Genomic DNA, 27,996 nt, shown 5'->3' on the forward strand with positions numbered 1-27,996 from the left:
GGAGACTCGCTGTCTATCTCCTCCGGGACGCGTCTAAAGTGCACTGGTAGGGGTAAAACGTGTCCTGTTCAGGAAGCTACTTTCCGTTATGTATCCAAGATATATCCAACTGGACTGCTGAAATATATAGCCTATCGGAGCGAGTCACCAGGGATGTAGTCTAGCCTGCGTGTGCCGTTATAACTTGATTAACGTTTTGGCATTGGTTCAAAGTTTTTATATATATATATATATATGGGAGGCTGAACATTGGGCAACACAAGCCAGGTCGACAAAGTTACCTAAATGAAAATGTCCTCGACGCTCAGCTCCCTTTCGCCGAACAAGAGCAGCCTTTTCACTGCGAGCTACGAGAGGACGGACCTCACCGAGGCGCAAAGACAGATGAGCCTGCTTCTCTTCGGCTTGTGCGTAGCCATCGCCGCTGCTACCTTCATGGGAGGTGTGTATTCTCTCTTCTTTTTCATTCGGATGAGGTGGAAAACCATCCTGTGGCTCATCGTGGCTTCGATGTCCGTGGACGACCTGCTCAGCGTGATACCTCTCTCCCTCTTCATGCTCCTCCAGTGGGAGAGAGATGGAGATGGAGGGTCGGTGACCATATGCACTTTATCCGGACTTCTCTATGTTTTCCAAGGACTCTCCAGCAATATGAAAGCTTGCCTTATCGCAGCCTACACCTTTTACGTTACCAAGCGAGAAGGAAGCCCTCGGCCGTTGAGGGTGATGTTGGCGATAGCCGGGGTGTGGGTAGTCAGCCTGGCCGTCAGTGTACTACCCCTGTGCGGCTGGGGGAGTTTCACCCCGCACTCTCTCGGCTGCTTCCCGGAGAGACGAAGTTTTTACGTTCTGCTCCTATTTTCTTTGTACTCCCTGTGTCTCTGCGGATTGGTGCTCTTCTTCGTTCCTCTCACCTACCAGCTCCTGTGTTCCAGGGAGCCACAGAGGACGTTCTACCCGAGCTACTTGGATATAGCCAGGGATCTGAGAGGGGACAGGTCTGCGCCTCTCTGCGACCTCCCGTCCTTCTCTCGGGATAGCTTGGACAGAAGTTTCAGTGCCTACAACGAGCTGAGTCCGGGTGGTTTGGGGAAAGAGCTAGGGGTGCGGGGCAAAGTGGAAACATATACCTGCCCAACCCCTGCCTCTGACGGTGTACTGAGGGATGACGGAACCATCAGTAACTGGGAATCCCCGGTGTTCTTTGCACAAAAGCGCTTCTCCATGATCCTGGCGGTGGTGAGAGTTGTCTTGTGGATGCCTATGATGGTGAGTGGGCTAGAGATGCTAAAATGTGTAGATTAAGAAATAGATAATCATAGCTAGGCTATGTATGCTCCTATAACAAATAGGTGTTCATGTGGGGTTTACGATAGGGCTATTGCATTGTATTCAGTGTGTTTTCTTAGTCCTACAATGCCACGTTGAATAGGCCTTCTGCCTACTCTGTAAAACGTAGGGGAACGTGGGGTAACTACCCCCCCTTTGGTAGCAAAGTTTGGTAACTGTTTTTGTATGTGGATGATGGTCATGCTTAGGCAAACAAACTATGAAGGGGAAATAAGTAGCTACTTTTTTTTGTGTTATTTAATGAAATGATGTTTTTAGAAAAGGGGCGTGTTTCCCAAGTACCAGGGTAACTGGGCCGGCCACTGAAGATTAGTGTGTTAAAATCTATCTAAATTCAATCTAATAAACAAAATGGCATTGCACATCTCACTGTTAATATCCTCACTATAGTTAGGTTTCCATTCAATTGGCAACAGATTTTCATGCAAATATTCTAAAATCTACATAAAAACATTATGCACATTTTCCCACCAGAGATGTTTCCATCAAACTGACTTGTTGTGGATAAAAGGCTGTGGGTGACGATGAAGTGCACATCAAAAGTTCAAGTTCAAAGTTCATCAAAAGTTGGGTTTCCATCACATTTTCAACTACTGATGTTTTTTTCACAGAAGATGTTGCGTTATAAATGTGCCCACTTTGGTATTGGCACATGCTTTTCTAGCCAACCGCTCACAGATACAGTGCAGGTGTAGCCTACATGATGAGATTATCATGGACAAAAGAGAGAGATTATTTCAAACAGCAGGCAAGCATCGATAATCATGTCACCAGAATAAGAATTTTCGATTTTTCTTGGAAAGGAGCGTCAAGCTCATAACCGTGTACTTTCAGCTGCCCCGCTGGTTTTTATCAATTTGTATCTCTAAACAAGTGGATTATTTATCTTTAGGCTCCCCTAATGGTATATTTACATTTACATTTACGTCATTTAGCAGAGCGACTTACAAATTGTATATACTGTGCATTCGGAAAGTATTCAGACCCCTTCCCTTTTGGGAAGTGGATTAAATGGATTACATATTTTTCTCATCATTCTACACACAATACCCCATAATGACAAAGTGAAAACAGGTTTTTAGACATTTTAGCAAATGTATTCAAAATAAAAAACAGAAATCCCTTATTTACATAACTATTCAGACCCTTTGCTATGAGACCTCAAATTGAGCTCAGGTGCATCCTGTTTCCATTGATCATCCTTGAGATGTTTCTACAACTTGATTGGAGTCCACCTGTGGTAAATTCAATTGATTGGACATGATTTGGAAAGGCACACACCTGTCTATACAAGGTCCCACAGTTGACAGTGCATGTCAGAGCAAAAACCAAGCCATGAGGTCGAAGGAATTGTCCGTAGAGCTCCGAGACAGGATTGTGTCGAGGCACAGATCTGGGGAAGGGTAGCAAAGAAGTTCTGCAGCATTGAAGGTCCCCAAGAACATAGTGGCCTCCATCATTCTCAAATGGAAGAAATTTGGAACCACCAAGACTCTTCCTAGAGCTGGCCGCCCAGCCAAACTGAGCAATCGGGGGAGAAGGACCTTGGTCAGGGAGGTGACCAAGAACCCGATGGTCACTCTGACAGAGCTCCAGAATGTACCTAAAGTTGAGGTCCGGGGATTGATGACTGCTTTGCCAAGAGTGTGCAAAGCTGTCATCAACGCAAAGGGTGGCTATTTGAAGAATATCAAATATCATTTATTTGAATTTGTTTAACACTTTTTGGGTTACTACATGATTCCATATGTGTTATTTCATAGTTCTGATGTCTTCACTATTATTATACAATGTAAAAAATATTTTAATATTTTAATGAGTATGTACAGTGGGGAAAAAAAGTATTTAGCCAGCCACCAATTGTGCAAGTTCTCCCACTTAAAAAGATGAGAGAGGCCTGTAATTTTCATAATAGGTACACGTCAACTATGACAGACAAATTGAGAATTTTTTTTCCAGAAAATCACATTGTAGGATTTTTTATTAATTTATTTGCAAATTATGGTGGAAAATAAGTATTTGGTCACCTACAAACAAGCAAGATTTCTGGCTCTCACAGACCTGTAACTTTTTCTTTAAGAGGCTCCTCTGTCCTCCACTCGTTACCTGTATTAATGGCACCTGTTTGAACTTGTTATCAGTATAAAAGACACCTGTCCACAACCTCAAACAGTCACACTCCAAACTCCACTATGGCCAAGACCAAAGAGCTGTCAAAGGACACCAGAAACAAAATTGTAGACCTGCACCAGGCTGGGAAGACTGAATCTGCAATAGGTAAGCAGCTTGGTTTGAAGAAATCAACTGTGGGAGCAATTATTAGGAAATGGAAGACATACAAGACCACTGATAATCTCCCTCGATCTGGGGCTCCACGCAAGATCTCACCCCGTGGGGTCAAAATGATCACAAGAATGGTGAGCAAAAATCCCAGAACCACACGGGGGACCTAGTGAATGACCTGCAGAGAGCTGGGACCAAAGTAACAAAGCCTACCATCAGTAACACACTACGCCGCCAGGGACTCAAATCCTGCAGTGACAGACGTGTCCCCCTGCTTAAGCCAGTACATGTCCAGGCCCATCTGAAGTTTGCTAAAATGCATTTGGATGATCCAGAAGAGGATTGGGAGAATGTCAGATGAAACCAAAATATAACTTTTTGGTAAAAACTCAACTCGTCGTGTTTGGAGGACAAAGAATGCTGAGTTGCATCCAAAGAACACCATACCTACTGTGAAGCATGGGGGTGGAAACATCATGCTTTGGAGCTGTTTTTCTGCAAAGGGACCAGGATGACTGATCCGTGTAAAGGAAAGAATGAATGGGGCCATGTATCGTGAGATTTTGAGTGAAAACCTCCTTCCATCAGCAAGGGCATTGAAGATGAAACGTGGCTGGGTCTTTCAGCATGACAATGATCCCAAACACACCGCCCGGGCAACGAAGGAGTGGCTTCGTAAGAAGCATTTCAAGGTCCTGGAGTGGCCTAGCCAGTCTCCAGATCTCAACCCCATAGAAAATCTTTGGAGGGAGTTGAAAGTCTGTGTTGCCCAGCGACAGCCCCAAAACATCACTGCTCTAGAGGAGATCTGCATGGAGGAATGGGCCAAAATACCAGCAACAGTGTGTGAAAACCTTGTGAAGACCTACAGAAAACGTTTGACCTGTGTCATTGCCAACAAAGGGTATATAACAAAGTATTGAGAAACTTTTGTTATTGACCAAATACTTATTTTCCACCATAAATTGCAAATAAATTCATAAAAAATCCTACAATGTGATTTTTCTGGATTTTTTTTCTCATTTTGTCTGTCATAGTTGACGTGTACCTATGATGAAAATTACAGGCCTCTCTCATCTTTTTAAGTGGGAGAACTTGCACAATTGGTGGCTGACTAAATACTTTTTTTCCCCACTGTATGTCCAAACCTTTGACTGGTAGTGTATAAAACATTAACCTTACGCACCACACCCTAATACGGAATTGTTTTTTCTCTTAATCATATCACAATCAACTTTTACCAGGTGAATTTAGACCCAAATAAAAAAATTTTTTTTTAGAATATGCAAATTAGGTAATACCTCATTACATATGCCCATATTTGCATATCACGCAAATGTATTTTTCTGGACATTGGATGAAGTCAGCCTATTTTTTTTTGTTTCATTGTGTTAAGACACGCCAGGACCGGACTTGACCAGAGCAGATTGTGGATAAATACTTTTTATCTGTAAAACACTAAAGACGTACGTAAAATGCATTTTTGATGAATATTTCCAAATAAAATGTTATGTAGAATAAAAATTTTACAGCATACAAACGCTGACTGACATTTGTGGGAATAATTTAGCTGTGCATAATTAGTTACACAAGACATATCCAAGCAGGGGACAACAGTAGAATATCACTTGCAAACGACCTTGAGTCAGTTTGTATAACACCTGAATATTCGTTTTCAAATCAAATATGCTAAATCAAAATATTGATCAATCTTATTAACCCTGGCACCTGCGTGTTCGGAGAGCTGTTCTTCAAGCAGTCTTCAGAGTTAGAAGAAGACGTCGACGTCGGAGTCATGGCGACTGAATTACTATTTCCTGTGGTAAAATGATTAAAAAATATATTTTAACCATAAAATCAAAGTATTTCAATTCTTGCCCTCTGGGCAAGTCTGGAGAATACAGTTGAAGTCGGAAGTTTACATACACCTTAGCCAAATACATTTAAACTCAGTTTTCCCCAATTCCTGACATTTAATCACAGTAAAAATTCCCTGTTTTAGGTCAGTTAAGATCACCACTTTATTTTAAGAATGTGAAATGTCAGAATAATAGTAGAGAGAATGATTTATTTCAGCTTTTATTTCTTTCATCACATTTCCAGTGGGTCAGAAGTTTACATACACTCAATTAGTATTTGGTAGCATTGCCTTTAAATTGTTTAACTTGGGTCAAATGCTTCGGGTAGCCTTCCACAAGCTTCCCACAATAAGTTGGGTGAATTTTGTCCCATTCCTCCTGACAGAGCTGGTGTAACTGAGTCAGGTTTGTAGGCCTCCTTGCTCGCACATGCTTTTTCAGTTCTGCCCACAAATGTTCTATAGGATTGAGGTCAGGGCTTTGTGATGGCCACTCCAATACCTTGACTTTGTTGTCCTTAAGCCATTTTGCCACAACTTTGGAAGTATGCTTGGGTCATTGTCCATTTGGAAGACCCATTTGCGACCAAGCTTTAACTTCCTGACTGATGTCTTGAGATGTTGCTTCAATATATCCACATAATTTTCCTTCCTCATAATGCCATCTATTTTGTGAAGTGCACCAGTCCCTCCTGCAGCAAAGCACCCCCACAGCATGATTCTGCCACCCCCGTGCTTCACGGTTGGGATGGTGTTCTTCGGCTTGCAAGCAACCCCCTTTTTCCTCCAAACATAACGATGGTCATTATGGCCAAACAGTTCTATTTTTGTTTCTTCAGACCAGAGGACATTTCTCCAAAAAGTACGATCTTTGTCCCCATGTGCAGTTGCAAACCGTAGTCTGGCTTTTTTATGGCGGTTTTGGAGCAGTGGCTTCTTCCTTGCTGAGCGGCCTTTCAGGTTATGTCGATATAGGATTCATTTTACTGTGGATATAGATACTTTTGTACCTGTTTCCTCCAGCATCTTCACAAGGTCCTTTGCTGTTGTTCTGGGATTGATTTGCACTTTTCGCACCAAAGTATGTTAATCTCTAGGAGACAGAACGCGTCTCCTTCCTGAGCGGTATGACGGCTGCGTGGTCCAATGGTGTTTATACTTGCGTACTATTGTTTGTACAGATGAACGTGGGACCTTCAGGCGTTTGGAAATTGCTCCCAAGGATGAACCAGACTTGTGGAGGTCTACAAATATTTTTCTGAGGTCTTGGCTGATTTCTTTTGATTTTCCCATGATGTCAAGCAAAGAGTCACTGAGTTTAAAGGTAGGCCTTGAAATACATCCACAGGTACACCGCCAATTGACTCAAATGATGCCAATTAGCCTATCAGAAGCTTCTAAAGCCATGACATCATTTTCTGGAATTTACCAAGCTGTTTAAAGGCACAGTCAACTTAGTGTATGTAAACTTCTGACCCACTGGAATTGTGATACAGTGAATTATAAGTGAAATAATCTGTCTGTAAACAATTGTTGAAAAAAATGACTTGTGTCATGCACAAAGTAGATGTCCTAACCGACTTGCCAAAACTATAGTTTGTTAACAAGAAATTTGTGGAGTGGTTGAAAAACAAGTTTTAATGACTCCAACCTAAGTGTATGTAAACTTCCGACTTCAACTGTATACTGTATCTAAGGATAATCACACACCATTTGGTGAATGCAGAGGCTTCTGAAGCTGAAAGAAATGTGTTGGCGTATGGGAAGAGTCTGACTTTCGGGAAATGGCAGTTACAGACAAGTACACTGAATTAAGACTACCAAAACTCCAAAAGCCTATTTAGACTCAATCACCATCTCTTTAAAGTAAGTTACTAGATGTAGTTCAGTTTGTAACATTTTCTATGAAATAGGCGTTTGAAATTCTGTGTAATTCAATGTAGTGAGCTTTGAAATTATTGATGTATGTCCATTATAAAGTGGTTAAAATTCATTCAAATGTTGATGACGGTAGTATGATAAACAAAAAAAAATAGACATTTTCGTCAAGTTTTTGACATTTTTATGTTTACTTTTTGAAAATACTAATATTAATGGACCAAAATACCAACAAATCTCAAAATGTTTTTTTTGGTAGATGCAAAAATGTAATTTCAGCCTGTGGTGCCTGGCCTTAATTAGATTATACACTGAGTGTACAAAACATTAGGAACACCTGCTATTTCCCAGACATAGACTGACCGGGTGAATCCAGGTGAAAGCTATGATCCCTTATTGATGTCACTAGTTAAATCCACTTCAATCAGTGTAGATGAAGTGGAGGAGACAGGTTAAATAATTATTTTTAAGCCTTGAGACAATTGAGACATGGATTGTGTATGTGTGCAATTCTGAAGGTGAATGGGCAAGACAAAATATTTAAGTGCCTTTGAACGGGGTATGGTAGTAGGTGCCAGGCAAACCGGTTTTATTGTGTCAAGAACTGCAACGCTGCTGGGTTTTTCATGCTCAACAGTTACCTGTGTGTATCAAGAATGTTCCACCACCCGAAGGACATCCAGCCAACTTGACACAACTGTGGGAAGCATTGGGCCCTGTGGAACGCTTTTGATACCTTGTAGAGTCCATGCCCCGACGAATTGAGGCTATTCTGAGGGCAAAAGGGGTGCAACTCCATATTAGGAAGGTGCTCTAATGTTTTGTACGCCTAGTGTATATAACTTTTTCTAAATTATGAGTGTCTTAAAAAATGTAGATGATACCATTTATTGTTGACAGCCAGGGAAAGTGTTGGAAAAGATGTGGTGACATAAAGTGGTTTCTGTTCGAATTACAGGGGAAGGTGGGCAGTTACCCCACATTACCCTATGTCATAATCTAATGATGAATTAGATTCATGAAGTAGGCCATAGGGGCCTAACTAAGCCATTTCATTCACAGACTCTGGTGCTCGTGCGTCATGCTGTGAATGCCCCCAGCTCGTACCTTGAAACGGTGGAAACGGTGAGCTTCTTCCTGACCCTGCTGGCGCCTGCGGTCACGCCGGTGTTCATGCTCTCCGAGCGCTGGATCCACCTTCCGTGCGGGTGCTTCATCGACTGCCAGCGGGACACAGAGCAGGAGCCCACCGGTAGGCTATTCCCTCTGTGATTGTAAAGGGCCAGTGAGCTGAGGTGCAGAGTGGAAAAACATATGGGTGCAAACCAGACGCTTATCTAAAGCAACGTAACATTTTAACATAGGTAACATAGCCTTATATGCCTCCGAGAATCATAACATACAGTATAGACCTACGCATTAAACCTAACACATTTACACGGACACCGTTACAAAAAAAAAATGTGGGTCTGAAACACATAAGCCTACATCAATGTCATAAAATAAATCTAAATGCAATTTGTTTTTGTTTGTTTTTTTGTTGCAAAAGTCACTACACATTTTCATTTTCTTCCCACAGCAAAGAAGAGGTTTGAGTTTAACCTCTCCTTCCATCAAGGGTACGGAATATACAAGATATCCCACGCGACCAAACCCCACCGCAGCCCGTCCGTCGAGAAGCCTTCCTATCACAACCTCTTCAACTGTGACTTCACAGAAAACCAACTTGCAGTGCTGGACAGCTCCGGGGTCGCGAGCCTGCAGGCCGAGCTCGAGTTCAGGACCCCACGTGCGGTGGACAGCTCCCCACTGCGTGAGCATGACGAGCTGCTTCTCGAGGCAGTGGCAGGTGGAGGAGAGGCCCTCGCGCTGGCAGACTGCCTCCAGTTTCCTCACGATAACCATGGAGACCAGGACGGCTTCTTCTGCGGGCCCAGCTCCCGGGACCACGAGGACCTCAACCTCACCGACACGTCGTCGGTGTTCGAGGGAATGGAACGGAGACTGTCGCATGTGGAGTGCAGAAAAATCGAGCTGACGGACTGGGAGTGGTGTAGGAGTAAATCCGAGAGGAACCCCAGACAGGTAGCTTACCTCGCAACGTTTCCCTGATAGGCTAACATAAACTAACCTTTAGGCTATACCAACCAAGTGACATATATTTAGAAAATAATATGTCTCTGGGCTAGACTATAGGTTAGCTAGGCAAATACATTTTTACACTAAGGCTGCATGACATTGACCTGTATAGCCTAACCCAGTGTTTCTTCATCCTGGTCCTGGGAACCCAAAGGGGTGCATATTGTTGTTTTTGCCCTAACACTACACAGCTCATCATCCAGCTTTAGATTTGAATCAGGTGTGTGTAGTGCTGAGGCAATAAATACAAATGTGCATCCCTCTGTGTTCCCAGGACCAGAATTAAGAAACACTGGGTAACATATAGACTAAAGCCTTGTTCACATTGGCAGTTTTGAAGTGACTCATATCCTATATTATTGCATATCCGATTAGATTCTGTTCTATTTCCTGCAGTCTGAACAGCCAAAAAGCACATGGAATCTGATATTTCAAACCACATTTCAAACCACCTTCGTAGATGGTTTGAAGTCAGTTACAAATCTGATTTATTTTCCCTCAAGTGGTTTCTAGACTGTTATTTGGCATATCTTGTTGCTTGCCAGCTACTCTGTTGACAGTTTGACAAGAAAATGTGGTAGCTAACTAGCTTGTTAATTGTTTACAAATAAATTAGTGAATGTGCTAGAAAGCTGAACAGCTAGCTAGCTAGCTAGTTGACTGCTGTGACTAGCCCAAAATTATTGTTTTGAAAGTTGGATAATTTTATCTTTTGAGGCTTTAAAAGTATTCTTACACTATGATTTTGAACATTCAAAGCAATTGGGAAACGTTCCATGGCAGGCATTGTTGTCACCTTAGCTTGCTACATAATTTCTGAGTGACAGGAAGCACGAGCACCAATCAGCCTACACCACTGTGCACACACCTGTCATTACTATGACAACCAGCATAGCCACGTCAGCAAATGACTGCTGTCTGAACACACACACATCCAATTTGGTCACTTGTAACTTGCTGTTTGGACAGTTAGTATTCCAAAAAGTTAGAGCATGGCGCTTGCAACGCCAGGGTTGTTGGTTCGTTTCCCACGGGGGGCCAGTATGAAAATGTATGCACTCACTAACTGTAAGTTGCTCTGGATAAGAGCGTCTGCTAAATGACTAAAATGTAAAAATGTACAACTGATTTGAGCATTAAGGCCTGCAGTGTGAACAAGCCTTAAGTGACCAATATGCCCCCTGCTATCTAGCCATCATATTATATTGCTTATCCTCCAAAACTTTCCCTTTTTTCTGGGTTTATTCTCACTGCAAACAAGTCAGCAATCAAGACCAATCATGATAATTAATTAACAGCAGCTATAGTGATGAACTAGCCTAAAAAGTGCCCCATAAAACAGATGGACTTTCCATCTCCCTAGACCACTTGTGAGTTGACACACATTACGGTAGGCGGAAATGACCGGTAGCCTTTGTACCGAGAGCGCCTGTCGTCGCTGGCAACGCCGGATGGCTTCTAATTGTGATTTTTTTTAAAGCGCACAGATGGTACAAAGTCACGCAAATGTCCCGTTTTAACGGTTCACTGTTAGAACATCTAGTAACTTCACTTGAAAACAATAATCTAATCCACTGTGTGTGTGTGTGTGTGTGTGTGTGTGTGTGTGTGTGTGTGTGTGTGTGTGTGTGTGTGTGTGTGTGTGTGTGTGTGTGTGTGTGTGTGTGTGTGTGTGTGTGTGTGTGTGAGATGGACTTGTGCTTGCATTGAAGGGACAGTAATTGTAAAGAGTCCCATTAGAGTCCCAGTCATGTTGTTGTTGTCCTTTTAACACATCAACCCAGATCCATGTCAGTAATCAAAGCACAGATCGATGGCCAGAATCATGTCAGTGAATTATCCCTGACCTTACACCCCACCACCCTGTTAAAATGACAACAGTAGGTAGGCCTACATGTAAACGGCACTATGTTGTTTTGCTGTCCTTCCTGTCTTAGTTTACCATTTTCTCGAACTTACCTCAGAATAGTAGGGTTGTACGCTGAATTTGACAGTTGTGGTTTCTAGGAATCCTCATTTTATTCAGATATAACCCTATGATTCTAGTCTAATTTCTCAGGATAGGCCTTACCTTCAAACCAATGTGTTTAATTTAACACCATGAAAATCCATTAACTCTTTGTGAACTGTGAAAAAAAATCAGGTCTGTCTATTTAGATTCAGTTCTGTAGACAGGGTTTTAAGCCCTGATGTGAATAGCGCCAGTGAAAGGTGTGAGGGAGGTGTGTATACAGTAAACAGCTGTAGGGAGGCAGGCTAAACAGTCGCTCCACTGCTGCAGGCCAAGTGTTTAGAAATCACAGGAGCGAACGATGAGAAGAGAAAGAACCCGTTTGAGACCACCCACTCAGTCCCCTTTCTCAAAGACACACATTCACACTCACACACACCTGTGTACGTTCGTACGTGTGTATGTGTGTGTATGTGTTGTACCCTGAGTATTGTTCTGGTAATGGGTTCCTGACGCTAGCTGATAATGTCAGACTGAATGATATTGAGCTGACAGCCAGGAGAAGTCAGACTGAATGATAATGAGCTGAGAGCCAGGAGAAGTCCGACTGAATGATATTGAGCTGCCAGCCTGGAGAAGTCAGACTGAATGATATTGAGCTGAGAGCCAGGAGAAGTCAGACTAAATGATATTGAGCTGAGAGCCAGGAGAAGTCAGACTGAATGATATTGAGCTGCCAGCCAGGAGAAGTCAGACTGAATGATATTGAGCTGACAGCCAGGAGAAGTCAGACTAAATGATATTGAGCTGCCAGCCTGGAGAAGTCAGACTGAATGATATTGAGCTGACAGCCAGGAGAAGTCCGACTGAATGACATTGAGCTGACAGCCAGGAGATGTCAGACTGAATGATATTGAGCTGACAGCCAGGAGAAGTCAGACTAAATGATATTGAGCTGCCAGCCTGGAGAAGTCAGACTAAATGATATTGAGCTGACAGCCAGGAGAAGTCCGACTGAATGACATTGAGCTGACAGCCAGGAGAAGTCAGACTGAATGATATTGAGCTGACAGCCAGGAGAAGTCAGACTAAATGATATTGAGCTGACAGCCAGGAGAAGTCAGACTGAATGATATTGAGCTGCCAGCCAGGAGAAGTCAGACTGAATTATATTGAGCTGCCAGCCTGGAGAAGTCAGACTGAATGATATTGAGCTGACAGCCAGGAGAAGTCAGACTAAATGATATTGAGCTGACAGCCAGGAGAAGTCAGACTAAATGATATTGAGCTGAGAGCCAGGAGAAGTCAGACTGAATGATATTGAGCTGAGAGCCAGGAGAAGTCAGACTGAATGATATTGAGATGACAGCCAGTAGAAGTCAGACTAAATGATATTGAGCTGACAGCCAGGAGAAGTCAGACTAAATGATATTGAGCTGAGAGCCAGAAGAAGTCAGACTGAATGATATTGAGCTGCCAGCCTGGAGAAGTCAGACTGAATGATATTGAGCTGAGAGCCAGGAGAAGTCAGACTAAATGATATTGAGCTGAGAGCCAGGAGAAGTCAGACTGAATGATATTGAGCTGACAGCCAGGAGAAGTCAGACTAAATGATATTGAGCTGACAGCCAGGAGAAGTCAGACTAAATGATATTGAGCTGAGAGCCAGGAGAAGTCAGACTGAATGATATTGAGCTGAGAGCCAGGAGAAGTCAGACTGAATGATATTGAGATGACAGCCAGTAGAAGTCAGACTAAATGATATTGAGCTGACAGCCAGGAGAAGTCAGACTAAATGATATTGAGCTGAGAGCCAGAAGAAGTCAGACTGAATGATATTGAGCTGCCAGCCTGGAGAAGTCAGACTGAATGATATTGAGCTGAGAGCCAGGAGAAGTCAGACTAAATGATATTGAGCTGAGAGCCAGGATGTAACGATCCCGGCAGTCTGAGTCGGGTCCTGTCTGTGGACTAGTTTTTTCTGCTCGTGATCTCCAGTTTCCCGAGGGTTCTGGAACGCTCCGGGGAGCTCTCTTGATTTCCGCACCTGCATCCCATCAGCAATCTGCACACCTGGTCCTGATCATCACCCTTCTTAGGCTCTGGCCTAACATCCATTCCCTGCCGGATCGTTAGCCATGAACAGTAGGTTTACCAGAGTATCAGTCTTAGAGCCTAGCGTTAGTTTTGTTGTTTTTGCACCTTGTTGTTTACTTACCTCCGTTTTGTTCCATCTGCAGTCACCCGTCCGGAACCTTCATCCAACCTCTGCCTGGTGGTCGGCGGCTGCCGACCCATGATGGGATCAACCACTGCACCCCCAACAACTAATCAACGCCTCCCGCTCTGTTCCCTGGATTATTCAGCATCACTCTTGAATTGTAAATAAACACTCACCTTCGTTTCAACTTACCTTGTCCTGGTCTGCTTCTGGGTTCTGGCTTTGCAACTCGTGACAGAACGATCCGGCCAGTAATGAACCCAGCGGACCTGGACTCTGTTCGCCATGCCATTACCCAGCAGGAGAAGATGTTGGGCCATCATAGCACGGTACTACAGGAGATCGCGTTGTCAGTTCGGAACCTTTCTACCGGTCTGACGGAGGTCCAGAACCAACGCCAGTTTCCGGTGGAGGATCCACTACCGGTTTCACCCATCTCGCCTGCCGCTTCTGGAGCTGTGTCCTTCCGTGAGCCCAAGGTTCCGACGCCGGATAAATATGAGGGGGAGCTGGGAAGATGCCGTTCCTTCCTTATGCAGTGTGGATTAGTGTTCGATCTACAGCCCTACTCTTATGCCACAGACAAGGCTAGGATAGCCTTTGTGATTGAGTTGCTGCGTGGTCGAGCGCTGGAGTGGGCTTCAGCCGTTTGGGAACGACAGGATCCCTGCATGGCTTCATACCAGGGGTTCACGGCCGAGATGAGGAAGCTCTTCGACCATTCCGTCCGAGGGAGGGACGCAGCTAGGCGCCTGTTTTCGCTTCGCCAAGGAACTCGCAGCGTGGCCGACTTCGTGATCGAGTTCAAGACGTTGGCTGTGGAGAGTGGGTGGAATGAGGAGTCTCTGCAAGCGGCCTTTTACCAGGGTCTGTCGGAGCAGCTCAAGGATGAGTTGATCTCCTATCCGGAGCCTAGTGACCTGGACAGCTTGGTAGCCTTGTCTATTCGGGTGGATAATCGAGTCCGAGAGCGAAGGAGGGAGAAGCAATGGGTTCCGTCCAACCGATCAGCTTCTCAGGTTCCAGTCGGGTCGTCAAACTGCGCGGCTCGCTAAAGTTGGGAGGACTTTTAGCGAGCCAGTTTCGACCTCTCAATACCTCTGTCAGACCCCGTTTCCCGGCTACCCTTATGAACAGGAATCAGAGCTTAGCGATTAACGCTTTTATCGATTCAGGTGCCGATGGAAGCTTTCTAGATGCCGAGTTGGTGGAACAGCTGGGGCTTTCCAAGGAGCAATTGCCGGAAGCCATTGAAGCTACCACTCTGGACGGCAGTAGTCTGGCACGTATCACGATGAGGACTGAACCGGTTAAGATGCTGTTGTCGGGGAATCATTCTGAGATGATTTCATTCTTCATTCTGCCGTCTTCCCATGTTCCTCTGGTCCTTGGATACCCCTGGCTGAAGGAACACAATCCCACGTTCGATTGGGTGACGGGCAAGGTAACGAGTTGGAGCCTTGATTGTCATGCTAACTGTCTCAAGACTGCCTGTCCCCATTCGGTTCCCAGTCAGGTGATTGAGGCTAAACCCCCAGATTTGTCCCTGGTTCCCGAGACATATCACGATTTGGGGGAAGTTTTCAGTAAGCAGAAGGCTCTGTCACTCCCTCCCCACCGACCATATGATTGTGCCATCAACCTGTTCCCTGGAGCTGTCTACCCCAAGGGAAGGTTATACAGTATCTCCCGACCTGAACGTGAGGCTTTGGAGACCTACATCAAGGAGTCCCTAGCTGCTGGTCTCGTTCGTCCCTCGTCATCACCCCCTGGGGGCAGGATTCTTCTTTGTGGGTAAGAAGGATGGCTCTCTTCGACCGTGCATTGATTATCGGGGGGTTGAATGACATCACGGTCAAGAACAAGTATCCCCTGCCCTTGATGAGTTCTGCCTTCGACTCCTTACAGGGTGCTACGGTGTTCACCAAGCTAGACCTACGCAATGCGTATCACATGGTCCGGATCAGAGAGGGGGACGAGTGGTTGACGGGTTTCAATACACCGATGGGTCACTCGAGTATCAGGTGATGCCGTTTGGACTGACCAATGCTCCAGCGGTATTCCAGAGTATGGTGAACGACGTCCTGAGAGATATGATCGGTCTCTTTGTGTTTGTTTACCTGGATGACATTCTGATCTTCTCGAAGGAACCTTCCGACCACGTCCAGCATGTCCGGCAGGTTCTGCAGCGATTGTTGGAGAATCGCCTGTTCGTGAAGGCCGAGAAGTGCGAGTTTCACGCCCACACGACATCCTTTCTCGGGTACATCATCTCCAGGGGAGAGATTAGGATGGACCAGGAGAAGGTTAGAGCGGTTCTGGAATGGGCCCAGCCCGGTACGAGATTGCAGCTCCAGAGATTTTTGGGGTTTGCGAATTTCTACCGCAGATTCATCCGGGATTACAGCCGTGTGGCCGCTCCGTTAACTGCCTTGACTTCCAGTATCAGGACCTTCAAGTGGAATCCGGAGGCGGATCGAGCGTTTCTGGATTTGAAGAGGCGATTCACCAACGCACCGATTCTCTCTCAACCGGACACGGCCCGTCAGTTCAGTCGTTGAAGTGGACGCGTCTGATGTGGGAGTTGGCGCCATCCTGTCGCAGCGATGCTCCACGGACAGTAAACTCCATCCCTGCGCCTACTACTCTCGTCGCCTTTCGCCTGCGGAGAGGAATTACGATGTGGGTAACCGGGAGCTTCTCGCGGTGAAACTTGCCTTGGAGGAGTGGCGCCACTGGTTGGAGGGGGCGGAGCAACCGTTTATTGTCTGGACTGACCACAAGAATCTTGCTTACGTGCAATCGGCTAAACGTCTCAACTCCCGTCAGGCCAGGTGGGCGTTGTTTTTCGGACGATTCAAGTTTTCCCTGACGTTCCGACCTGGATCTAAGAACGGCAAGGCGGACGCCTTGTCCCGGATGTTCTCCAAGACGGAGGAGAGTGGGTCCAAGACCGAGACAATTATCCCCCGGAACTGCGTCGTGGGAGCAGTTATGTGGAAGATTGAGGAGGAGGTGCTGGCGGCCCTTCGGACTCAGCCCGGTCCCGGTAACGGTCCACCCGGTCGGTTGTTTGTGCCTGAGTCGGTTCGTCCTGCTGTCCTCAAATGGTCCCACGCCAGCAAGATGGCTTGTCACCCTGGCGTGGCTCGGACAATGGCGTTTCTTCGCAGACGCTTTTTGGTGGCCTGCCATGGCCGAGGATACTCGGGGTTTTGTTGCTGCCTGTCCAGTGTGTGCGCAGAATAAGAGTACCAATCGGCCCAGCTCTGGACTACTTCACCCCCTTCCTATTCCCCGCGACCATGGTCGCATCTGGCCCTGGACTTCGTCACTGGGTTGCCCGCTTCTGAGGGGAACACGGTCGTTCTGACTATCGTGGACAGATTCAGCAAGTTCGCCCACTTTGTGCCAATTGCCAAGCTTCCCTCTGCCTCGGAGACGTCCGAGATCCTGGTTAGGGAGGTTTTCAGGGTCCACGGGTTGCCCAGTGATATCGTTTCCGACCGTGGCCCTCAGTTTACCTCTGCTGTCTGGAAGTCCTTCTGTTTGGCCATTGGAGCTACAGTCAGTCTCACATCTGGTTTTCAACCCCCAATCCAATGGTCAGGCGGAGAGAGCCAACCAGAAGATGGAAACCACGCTACGCTGCCTGGTCTCTTCCAACCCCACCTCCTGGGTCTCTCAGTTGCCTTGGGTTGAGTATGCCCACAATACTCTCCCCTACATCTGCCACTGGGATGTCTCCCTTCCAGTGCCTGTATGGCTACCAACCTCCCTTGTTCCCTTCTCAGGAGAAGGAGCTCTCAGTGCCCTCTGTTCAGGCCCATATTCGTCGTTGCCACCGGACCTGGCATCGGGCCAGAAAGGCACTCCTTAGAGTTTCGGACCGGTATCAGCTCCAGGCGAATCGTCGCCGGATCCCCGCTCCCACCTATACCATCGGAGATAGGGTCTGGTTGGCCACACGGGATCTTCCGTTACGGACTGAGTCTAGGAAGTTGTTACCGAAGTTCATTGGTCCGTTTGTGGTGGAGAAGGTGATCAATCCAGTGGCAGTTCGACTCAAACTACCGAGGACGCTCAGAGTCCATCCCACCTTTCATGTCTCCTGCCTCAAGCCGGTTTTCCTCAGTCCTCTGTTGCCTCCTCCGCCTCCTCCTCCTCCTCCTCGGATGATCGGAGGTGGTCCTGCCTACACGGTGCGACGAATCATGGATTCCAGACGGCGGGGCCGGGGTTTCCAGTATCTCGTGGACTGGGAGGGGTATGGTCCTGAAGAGAGGAGTTGGATTCCGCGGCGACAGATCCTAGATGCTGACCTCATCCGTGACTTCTACCGCCTCCATCCTGGCGCTCCGGGAGTCCGCCCGGTGGCGTTCGTCGGAGGGGGGGTACTGTAACGATCCCGGCAGTCTGAGTCGGGTCCTGTCTGTGGACTAGTTTTTCTGCTCGTGATCTCCAGTTTCCCGAGGGTTCTGGAACGCTCCGGGGATCTCTCTTGATTTCCGCACCTGCATCCCATCAGCAATCTGCACACCTGGTCCTGATCATCACCCTTCTTAGGCTCTGGCCTAACATCCATTCCCTGCCGGATCGTTAGCCATGAACAGTAGGTTTACCAGAGTATCAGTCTTAGAGCCTAGCGTTAGTTTTGTTGTTTTTGCACCTTGTTGTTTACTTACCTCCGTTTTGTTCCATCTGCAGTCACCCGTCCGGAACCTTCATCCAACCTCTGCCTGGTGGTCGGCGGCTGCCGACCCATGATGGGATCAACCACTGCACCCCCAACAACTAATCAACGCCTCCCGCTCTGTTCCCTGGATTATTCAGCATCACTCTTGAATTGTAAATAAACACTCACCTTCGTTTCAACTTACCTTGTCCTGGTCTGCTTCTGGGTTCTGGCTTTGCAACTCGTGACACAGGAGAAGTCAGACTGAATGATATTGAGCTGCCAGCCAGGAGAAGTCAGACTGAATGATATTGAGCTGACAGCCAGGAGAAGTCAGACTAAATGATATTGAGCTGCCAGCCTGGAGAAGTCAGACTGAATGATATTGAGCTGACAGCCAGGAGAAGTCTGACTGAATGACATTGAGCTGACAGCCAGGAGAAGTCAGACTGAATGATATTGAGCTGACAGCCAGGAGAAGTCAGACTAAATGATATTGAGCTGCCAGCCTGGAGAAGTCAGACTAAATGATATTGAGCTGACAGCCAGGAGAAGTCCGACTGAATGACATTGAGCTGACAGCCAGGAGAAGTCAGACTGAATGATATTGAGCTGACAGCCAGGAGAAGTCAGACTAAATGATATTGAGCTGACAGCCAGGAGAAGTCAGACTGAATGATATTGAGCTGCCAGCCAGGAGAAGTCAGACTGAATTATATTGAGCTGCCAGCCTGGAGAAGTCAGACTGAATGATATTGAGCTGACAGCCAGGAGAAGTCAGACTAAATGATATTGAGCTGACAGCCAGGAGATGTCAGACTAAATGATATTGAGCTGAGAGCCAGGAGAAGTCAGACTGAATGATATTGAGCTGACAGCCAGGAGAAGTCAGACTAAATGATATTGAGCTGACAGCCAGGAGAAGTCAGACTAAATGATATTGAGCTGAGAGCCAGGAGAAGTCAGACTGAATGATATTGAGCTGAGAGCCAGGAGAAGTCAGACTGAATGATATTGAGATGACAGCCAGTAGAAGTCAGACTAAATGATATTGAGCTGACAGCCAGGAGAAGTCAGACTAAATGATATTGAGCTGAGAGCCAGGAGAAGTCAGACTGAATGATATTGAGCTGAGAGCCAGTAGAAGTCAGACTAAATGATATTGAGCTGACAGCCAGGAGAAGTCAGACTAAATGATATTGAGCTGAGAGCCAGGAGAAGTCAGACTGAATGATATTGAGCTGAGAGCCAGGAGAAGTCAGACTGAATGATATTGAGCTGACAGCCTGGAGAAGTCAGACTGAATGATATTGAGATGACAGCCAGTAGAAGTCAGACTAAATGATATTGAGCTGACAGCCAGGAGAAGTCAGACTAAATGATATTGAGCTGAGAGCCAGGAGAAGTCAGACTGAATGATATTGAGCTGAGAGCCAGTAGAAGTCAGACTAAATGATATTGAGCTGACAGCCAGGAGAAGTCAGACTAAATGATATTGAGCTGAGAGCCAGGAGAAGTCAGACTGAATGATATTGAGCTGACAGCCAGGAGAAGTCAGACTAAATGATATTGAGATGACAGCCAGGAGAAGTCAGAGAAGAGGTCGCATGACTAGGGACCAGCACCTCTGATCTTCTCATCCAATGGGTTTTGAGAAGGAGGTGAGGAGAGTGGATGTGAGGAATCAAGGAAATGCAATTGAGATTCTCCCCATGTACAACCCTGACGTTCAGCTGCATTAAAGTACCGGTGTCATGGATGGCAAGGTCAGGTGACTAGTTAACCTCCACTACATATACAGTGCATTCAGAAAGTATTCAGACCACTTGGCTTTTTCCACATTTTATTACGTTACAGCCTTATTAGAAAATGTGTTAAATAATTAAAAATCCTTAGCAATCTACATACAATACCCCATAATGACAAAGCGAAAACAGTTTTTTTTATACATTTTTGCGAACGTATTAAAAATACAAACAGAAATACCTTATTCACTTAAGTATTCAGACTCTTTCCTATGAGACTCGAAATTGAGCTCAGGTGCATCCTGTTTCCATTGATCATCCTTGAGATGTTTCTACAACTTGATTGGAGACCACCTGTGGTAAATTCAATTGATTGGACATGATTTGGAAAGGCACACACATGTCTATATAAGGTCCCATAGTTGACAGTGCATGTCAGAGCAAAAACCAAGCCATGAGGTCGAAGGAATTGTGCTTAGAGCTCCTAGATAGGATTGTGCCGAGGCACAGATATGAGGAAGGGTACCAAAAAATGTCTGCAGCATTGAAGGTCCCCAAGAACACAGTGGCCTCCATCATTCTTAAATGGAAGAAGTTTGGAACCACCAAGGCTCTTCCTAGAGCTGGTCGATCGGCCAAACTGAGCAATCGGGGGAGAAGGGCCTTGGTCAGGGAGGTGACCAAGAACCCGATGGTCGCTCTGACAGAGCTCTAGAGTTCCTCTGTGGAGATGGGAGAAACTTCCAGAAGGACAACCATCTCTGCAGCACTCCACCAATCAGGCCTTTATGGTAGAGTGGCCAGACGGAAGACACTCCTCAGTAAAAGGCACATGACAGTTTGCCAAAAGGCAGCTAAAGACTCTCAGACCATGAGAAACCAGATTCTCTGGTCTGATGAAACCAAGATTGTACTCTTTGGCCTGATTGCCATGTGTCACATCTGGAGGAAACCTGGCATCATCCCTACAGTGAAGCATGGAGGTGGCAGCATCATGCTGTGGGGATGTTTTCCAGTGGCAGGGACTGGGAGACTAGTCAGGATCGAGGCAAAGATGAACGGAGCAAAGTACAGAGAGATCCTTGATGAAAACCTGCTCCAGAGCGAAGGTTCACCTTCCAACAGGACAACAACCCTAAGCACACAGCCAAGGCAATGCAGGAGTGGCTTCGGGACAAGTCTCTGAATGTCCTTGAGTGGCCCAGCCAGAGCCGGCCCTTTAACCTGATCGGACATCTCTGGAGAGACCTGAAAATAGCTATACAGCAACGCTCCCCATCCAACCTGACAGAGCTTGAGAGGATCTGCTGAGAAGAATGGGAGAAACTCCCCAAATACAGGTATGCTAAGATCGTAGCGTCATAGCCATGAAGACTCGACGCTGTAATCGCTGCCAAAGGTGCTTCCACAAAATACTGAATAAAGGGTCTGAATACTATTGTAAATGTGATATTTTTGTTTTTTATTTGTAATACATTTGCCAAAATGTCTAAAAACCTATTTTTGCTTCGTCATTATGGGATATTGTGTGTAGATTGATGAGGAAAAAAATCAAATTTAATCAATTTTAGAATAAGGCTGTAAGGTAACAAAATGTGGAAAAAGTGAAGGGGTCTGAATACTTTCTGAAGGCACTGTAGATGCAGCTTCAGTGACGACGGAACAAAGATCACAGTCCAACTACTATCTGCCCCACAGTAGCCTATTTTAAATCATACTGTACCCTTCACTTTCTACTTTCTATTTTACAGCATACTGTACCCTACACTTTCTCTCTGTTACAAAAGTCTGCTTTTCTCCTCCATCGCTGCCAGAACGTGATGTTTTCCTCTTTGGTTTTGTGGGGCACTGATTCCCAAATGAATTGATATGAAGATAAAAAAAAAAGGCTTTGCTCACCAGATGGAACCTGGGAGAGGAGACAACAGAACAGAGAGGAAGAAACAGTCTCATTTTGCACCAGATTCCAGCCACAGACGTCACCTGTTCTGAGCGATACCACTGTGGGCTAGCAGTGAACTCTCAGTAGGTCGGGACAGGGCTTTCCACACACACGAAACCACATGCACACACCCTCCGACGAACCATCAAACAGGCAAAGCGTCAATAAAGGACTAAGATTGAATAGTACTACACCAGCTCTTACGCTCGTTGGATGTGGCAGGGCTTGCAAACTATCAAGGACTACAAAGGGAAACCCAGCCGCGAGCTGCATAGTGACGCGAGCCTAAATGCCTTCTATGCTCGCTTTGAGACTAGAAGCACCGAACCATGCATTAGAGCACCAGCTGTTCCGGACGACTCTGTGATCACTCTCTCCGTAGCCGATGTGAGTAAGACCTTTAAACAGGTAAACATTCAGGACGCGTACTCAAGAGCATGTGCTGACCAGCTGGTCTGTGTCTTCACTGACATTTTCAACATCTCCCTGACCCAGTTTGTAATACCTACATGTTTCAAGCAGACCACCATAGTTCCTGTACCCAAGAACGCCATGTGATCACACACATGCATATTGATGCCACACACACACACACACACACTCACACACACACACACATGCACACGCACACGCACACAAACACACACACACAGATAGACACACTTTCACACTCTTTCACACTCTTCACATACGCTGCTGCTACTCTGTTTATTATCTGTCCTGATTGCCCTGTCACTTTTACCCCTACCTACAAGAACATATTACCTCAATTCAGTGGTGGTCGGTTCCGTTTAAGATGAGGGAGGATTATTTTTTTGGGGGCCTTATTTCTATTACAGCATATTGGATGATTGTCATATTCCATTCACCCAGCTCAATGTTGCATCGATAGGTTCAGGCTACTACATGATACTCAGATTTTTCCTGTACCCATCATGAGTTTGCTACAACCTAGGCTGTGAATGAAAGTTTACAACGTAGGTGCACAGTTCTCTCTGTACTTTGCAACGTTAATCTTTCCCTCGATCCTGACTAGTCTCCCAGTCCCTGCCGCTGAAAAACATCCCCACAGCATGATGCTGCCACCACCATGCTTCACTGTACGGATGGTGCCAGGTTTCCTCAAGACGTGATGCATGGCAATCAGGCCAAAGAGTACAATCTTGGTTTCATCAGACCAGAGAATCTTGTTTCTCATAGTCTGAGAGTCTTTAAGTGCCTTTTGGCAAATGTGCCTTTTACTGAGGAGTGGCTCCGTCTGGCCACTCTACCATAAAGGCCTGATTGGTGGAGTGCTGCAGAGATGGTTGTCCTTCTGGAAGGTTCTCCCATCTCCACAGAGGAACTCTGGAGCTCTGTCAGAGTGACCATTGGGTTCTTGGTCACCTCCCTGACCAATGCCCTTCTCCCCAGATTGCTCAGTTTGGCCGGGCGGCCAGCTCTAGGAAGATTCTTGGTGGCTCTAAACTGCTTCCATTTAAGAATACTGGACGCCACTGTGTTCTTGGGGACCTTCAATGCTGCAGAACTTTGTTGGTACCCTTCCCCAAATCTGTGCATCGACACAATCCTGTCTCGGAGCTCTACGGACAATTCCTTTGACCTCATGGCTTGGTTTTTGCTCTGACATGCACTGTCAACTGTGGGACCTTATATAGACAGGTGTGTGCCTTTCCAAATCATGTCCAATCAATTGAATTTACCTCAGGTGGACTCCAAGGTGTTCCTAATATTTGGTATACTCAGTGTATATACGCATTGTACCATATTCCATATTATTTTCTTTCTCTCTCTCTCTCTCTCTCTCTCTCTCTCTCTCTCTCTCTCTCTCTCTCTCTCTCTCTCTCTCTCTCTCTCTCTCTCTCTCTCTCTCGCTCTCTCTCTCTCTCTCTCTCTCTCTCTCTCTCTCTCTCTCTCTCTCTCTCTCTCTCTCTCTCTCTCTCTCTCTCTCTCTCTCTCTCTCTCTCTCTCTCTCTGCCTCCCCCTCTGTCTCCCCTCTCTCCCTCCCCCCTTCTGCTCTTCCATCACCGTTGCGCTGCTGATTGGCTTGCTGCATTATTTGATTAGACTGGCACAGTGTGTTTTCCTCTCAGCGTGACTGTGAGGCACGGCTGGCATATTGACGTCTCTATGCTTTAGTTTTCTCGAATGTGGGATAGAGAGACAGTTAGAAAAAGGAAGACAGAGGGTAAGACAGATGAGAGAGAGAGAGAGAGAGTATATGAAATGAAAGAGAAGGGGTTGAAGATAGAGGCAATGACAGGGTAGGTCAGAGCAAGATCATTATCCATGCTTATGCCTTACGCCTCGGTCAGAGGCAGTCACATCACCAGATCACAACGTCTAAATAATTCACTCATCTTAGTTAAGCTCAATACAACCAGACAGACTACCTGCCACTCCCTTAACCATTACTCTCTCTCTCTCTCTCTCTCTCTCTCTCTCTCTCTCTCTCTTTCTCTATATATATATATATATATATATATATATATATATATATATATACAGCATTGTAACGATATTCAAATAGTTAAAGTACAAAAGGGAAAATAAATAAACATAAATATAGGTTGTATTTACAATGGTGTTTGTTCTTCACTGGTTGCCCTTTTCTTGTGGCAACAGGTCACAAATATTGCTGCTGTGATGGCACACTGTTGTATTTCACACAATAGATATGGGAGATATTCAAAATTGGATTTGTTTTCAAATTCTTTGTTGGTCTGTGTAGTCTGAGGGAAATATGTGTCTCTAATGTGGTCATACATTTGGCAGGAGGTTAGGAAGTGCAGCTCAGTTCCAACCTCATTTTGTGGGCAGTGTGCACATAGCCTGTCTTCTCTTGAGAGCCATGTCTGCCTACGGAGGCCTCTCTCAATAGCAAGGCTATGCTCACTGAGTCTATGCTCAACGCTTTCCTTAAATTTGGGTCAGTTTCTCTCTCTTTCTCTTAGAATGAAATCTGTGTTTACATACACATACATGAAAGCAACATGACAAAATGAAAATATTAAATTATTGAAAATAGTATTGTAATTTAAAAGAGGGACCCTTCGTTTATGAAAGTAATGATGGATGGTATTTCGAAGATCATTTTCTCTAGGCCTCACATCCCTTTACACTTTATGGTGGTATCTATTCTATCACCAAGCGCTATGCTAGTACATAGCTGAGTGATGCAGGGAAGCTTGAAATGAGATTAGGTATTATACCCTGTGCTCTAATCCCACCTGCACACACATACACACACACACACTCTCTTCCAAGGCCCTCGTTCTCCATGTTAGACTCCTTAACTCAGGGAAGGGACTCAATGCTTGGTGGGCACACACATTCATCAAGCTGCCTTCTTAAATGTCATGGACATGCTGTGTAACTGGAGCTCATCTCATCGACCTGTTCTTAACAAAGATAAAGGCCCTTTTATAAATACTAAAATGTCTAGCTCATAACATGAGTGCATGTAACTAAAATAAAAAGTGATTTTCCAGCATCACAAATTATCTATTTTCAGTCAGTCTTTTTGATCTGTCCTTTATCTAATTAGGAATGTACCCTGAGAGTTCTCTGTCTTTGAAAGTGTGCTGCTGTATATGCCGTAGATACAATGAATAGTTATTACTCTCCTAGACTTTGACTGTAGTCTGTGTTTGTCTTGTGTCCTTACAGAGATCTGGGGGAGGTCTGGCCATCCCTCTGTGTGCTTTCCAGGGCACCATCTCCCTTCATGCCCCCACAGGGAAGACCCTCTCCCTCTCCACCTACGAGGTCAGCAGCGACGGCCTCACCATCTCCCCCCACGTCGCCAAGAAGGTGGAGGTCTACCGCTCCAAGTCCGTAGGCCACGAGCCCAGTGCAGACGACCCCACCACCGGAGGCCCGGCCGGAGGAGAGGTGGAGGTGGGGATGGGAGTAGTGGGGATGCGGGACACCAACGTGAAGATCCACCTGGAGGTGTTGGAGATCTGTGACAGCGAGGAGGCCATGGACAGCGTGTCCATCATCTCCAACATCAGCCAGTCGTCCACCCACGCCCGCTCCCCGTCGCTGCGCTACTCTCGGAAGGAGAACCGATTTGTCTCCTGTGACCTGGGGGAGACAGCCTCCTACTCACTGCTCATCCCCAACAGTGGCAACCCAGAGGCGGACAACATCAACATCAACATCCCTGACACGGTGGAGGCCCACCGGCAGAACAGCCGCAGGCAGACACAGGAGACGGGAGGCTACCGCGAGGAGATACAGCTGCTCAACGAAGCCTACAGGAAGCAGGAGGAGGACAGAGAAGACTGATACACACACAGGAAGCAGGAAGAGGACAGAGAAGACTGATACACACACACAGGAAGCAGGAGGAGGACAGAGAAGACTGATACACACACACAGGAAGCAGGAAGAGGACAGAGAAGACTGATACACACACACAGGAAGCAGGAAGAGGACAGAGAAGACTGATACACACACACAGGAAGCAGGAGGAGGACAGAGAAGACTGATACACACACACAGGAAGCAGGAGGAGGACAGAGAAGACTGATACACACACAGGAAGCAGGAAGAGGACAGAGAAGACTGATACACACACACAGGAAGCAGGAAGAGGACAGAGAAGACTGATACACACACACAGGAAGCAGGAGGAGGACAGAGAAGACTGATACACACACACAGGAAGCAGGAGGAGGGCAGAGAAGACTGATACACACACACAGGAAGCAGGAGGAGGACAGAGAAGACTGATACACACACAGGAAGCAGGAGGAGGACAGAGAAGACTGATACACACACAGGAAGCAGGAAGAGGACAGAGAAGACTGATACACACACACAGGAAGCAGGAAGAGGACAGAGAAGACTGATACACACACACAGGAAGCAGGAGGAGGACAGAGAAGACTGATACACACACAGGAAGCAGGAAGAGGACAGAGAAGACTGATACACACACACAGGAAGCAGGAAGAGGACAGAGAAGACTGATACACACACACAGGAAGCAGGAAGAGGACAGAGAAGACTGATACACACACACAGGAAGCAGGAGGAGGACAGAGAAGACTGATACACACACACAGGAAGCATGAGGAGGACAGAGAAGACTGATACACACACACAGGAAGCAGGAAGAGGACAGAGAAGACTGATACACACAGGAAGCAGGAAGAGGACAGAGAAGACTGATACACACACACAGGAAGCAGGAAGAGGACAGAGAAGACTGATACACACAGGAAGCAGGAAGAGGACAGAGAAGACTGATACACACACACAGGAAGCAGGAAGAGGACAGAGAATACAGACAAAGGATGCAGACTGGGAAAACATATCCAGGAGGATTGACCTTTTAACTATATATTTTAAGTGTATCTTTTGACAAAACATTAGCTGCCACTGCCTAAGACTGCTGGGACACTTGTCCATTCTGTGCTTTAAAGGTCCGTTATGTGTACATGTGATGAGGTGGGGCGGAGAGAAGGTGGTGCAGGACTAAGTCATAGCAGCACAATGAAAGAGAAGACAGAAAGGGAGAGCAGAGAGAACGGATAGAGAGAAGATTACCCATCTTAGTATTCATGCTGGGGCCACCACCATATGGCTGCCCACCATAATGAAATAGAGAGAGCGAGAGAGAGCGAGAGAGCGAGAGCGAGAGAGAGAGAGAGAGAGAGAGAGCGAGAGAGAGAGCGAGAGAGAGAGCGAGAGAGAGAGAGCGAGAGAGAGAGAGAGAGAGAGAGAGAGAGAGAGAGAGAGAGAGAGAGAGAGAGAGAGAGAAAGAATGTGGAGGGTTTCACTCGTCAGTCTCCACATGGATCTGTTCTTACAGTCATCGTCACCAATGAGTCAACAGGGAGACCGCCAGCCCCTGTGTCTGAGTCATCTCACTGTGTGTATGTGTGCACATGCTCTGTCTGCGTGCACGTGTATTCATATGTGTGTGTGTGTGTTACATATGG

General features: G+C 46.2%; 1 protein-coding gene across 1 annotated transcript; it reads left to right on the forward strand.

The window, feature by feature from the left end:
• On the forward strand, positions 1-26,374 carry LOC121567609 (probable G-protein coupled receptor 149). The gene is made up of 4 exons (XM_041877789.1): positions 1-1,269; positions 8,432-8,621; positions 8,949-9,454; positions 25,712-26,374. Exons 1-4 carry the CDS (start codon positions 286-288, stop codon positions 26,333-26,335), a joined length of 2,304 nt encoding a protein of 767 aa, XP_041733723.1. The 5' UTR covers positions 1-285; the 3' UTR covers positions 26,336-26,374.
• The last annotated feature ends 1,622 nt before the right edge of the window (positions 26,375-27,996 follow it).

This window comes from Coregonus clupeaformis, chromosome 6 (genome assembly GCF_020615455.1).
Source record: "Coregonus clupeaformis isolate EN_2021a chromosome 6, ASM2061545v1, whole genome shotgun sequence".
In the NCBI taxonomy this organism is placed as follows: Eukaryota; Metazoa; Chordata; class Actinopteri; order Salmoniformes; family Salmonidae; genus Coregonus; species Coregonus clupeaformis.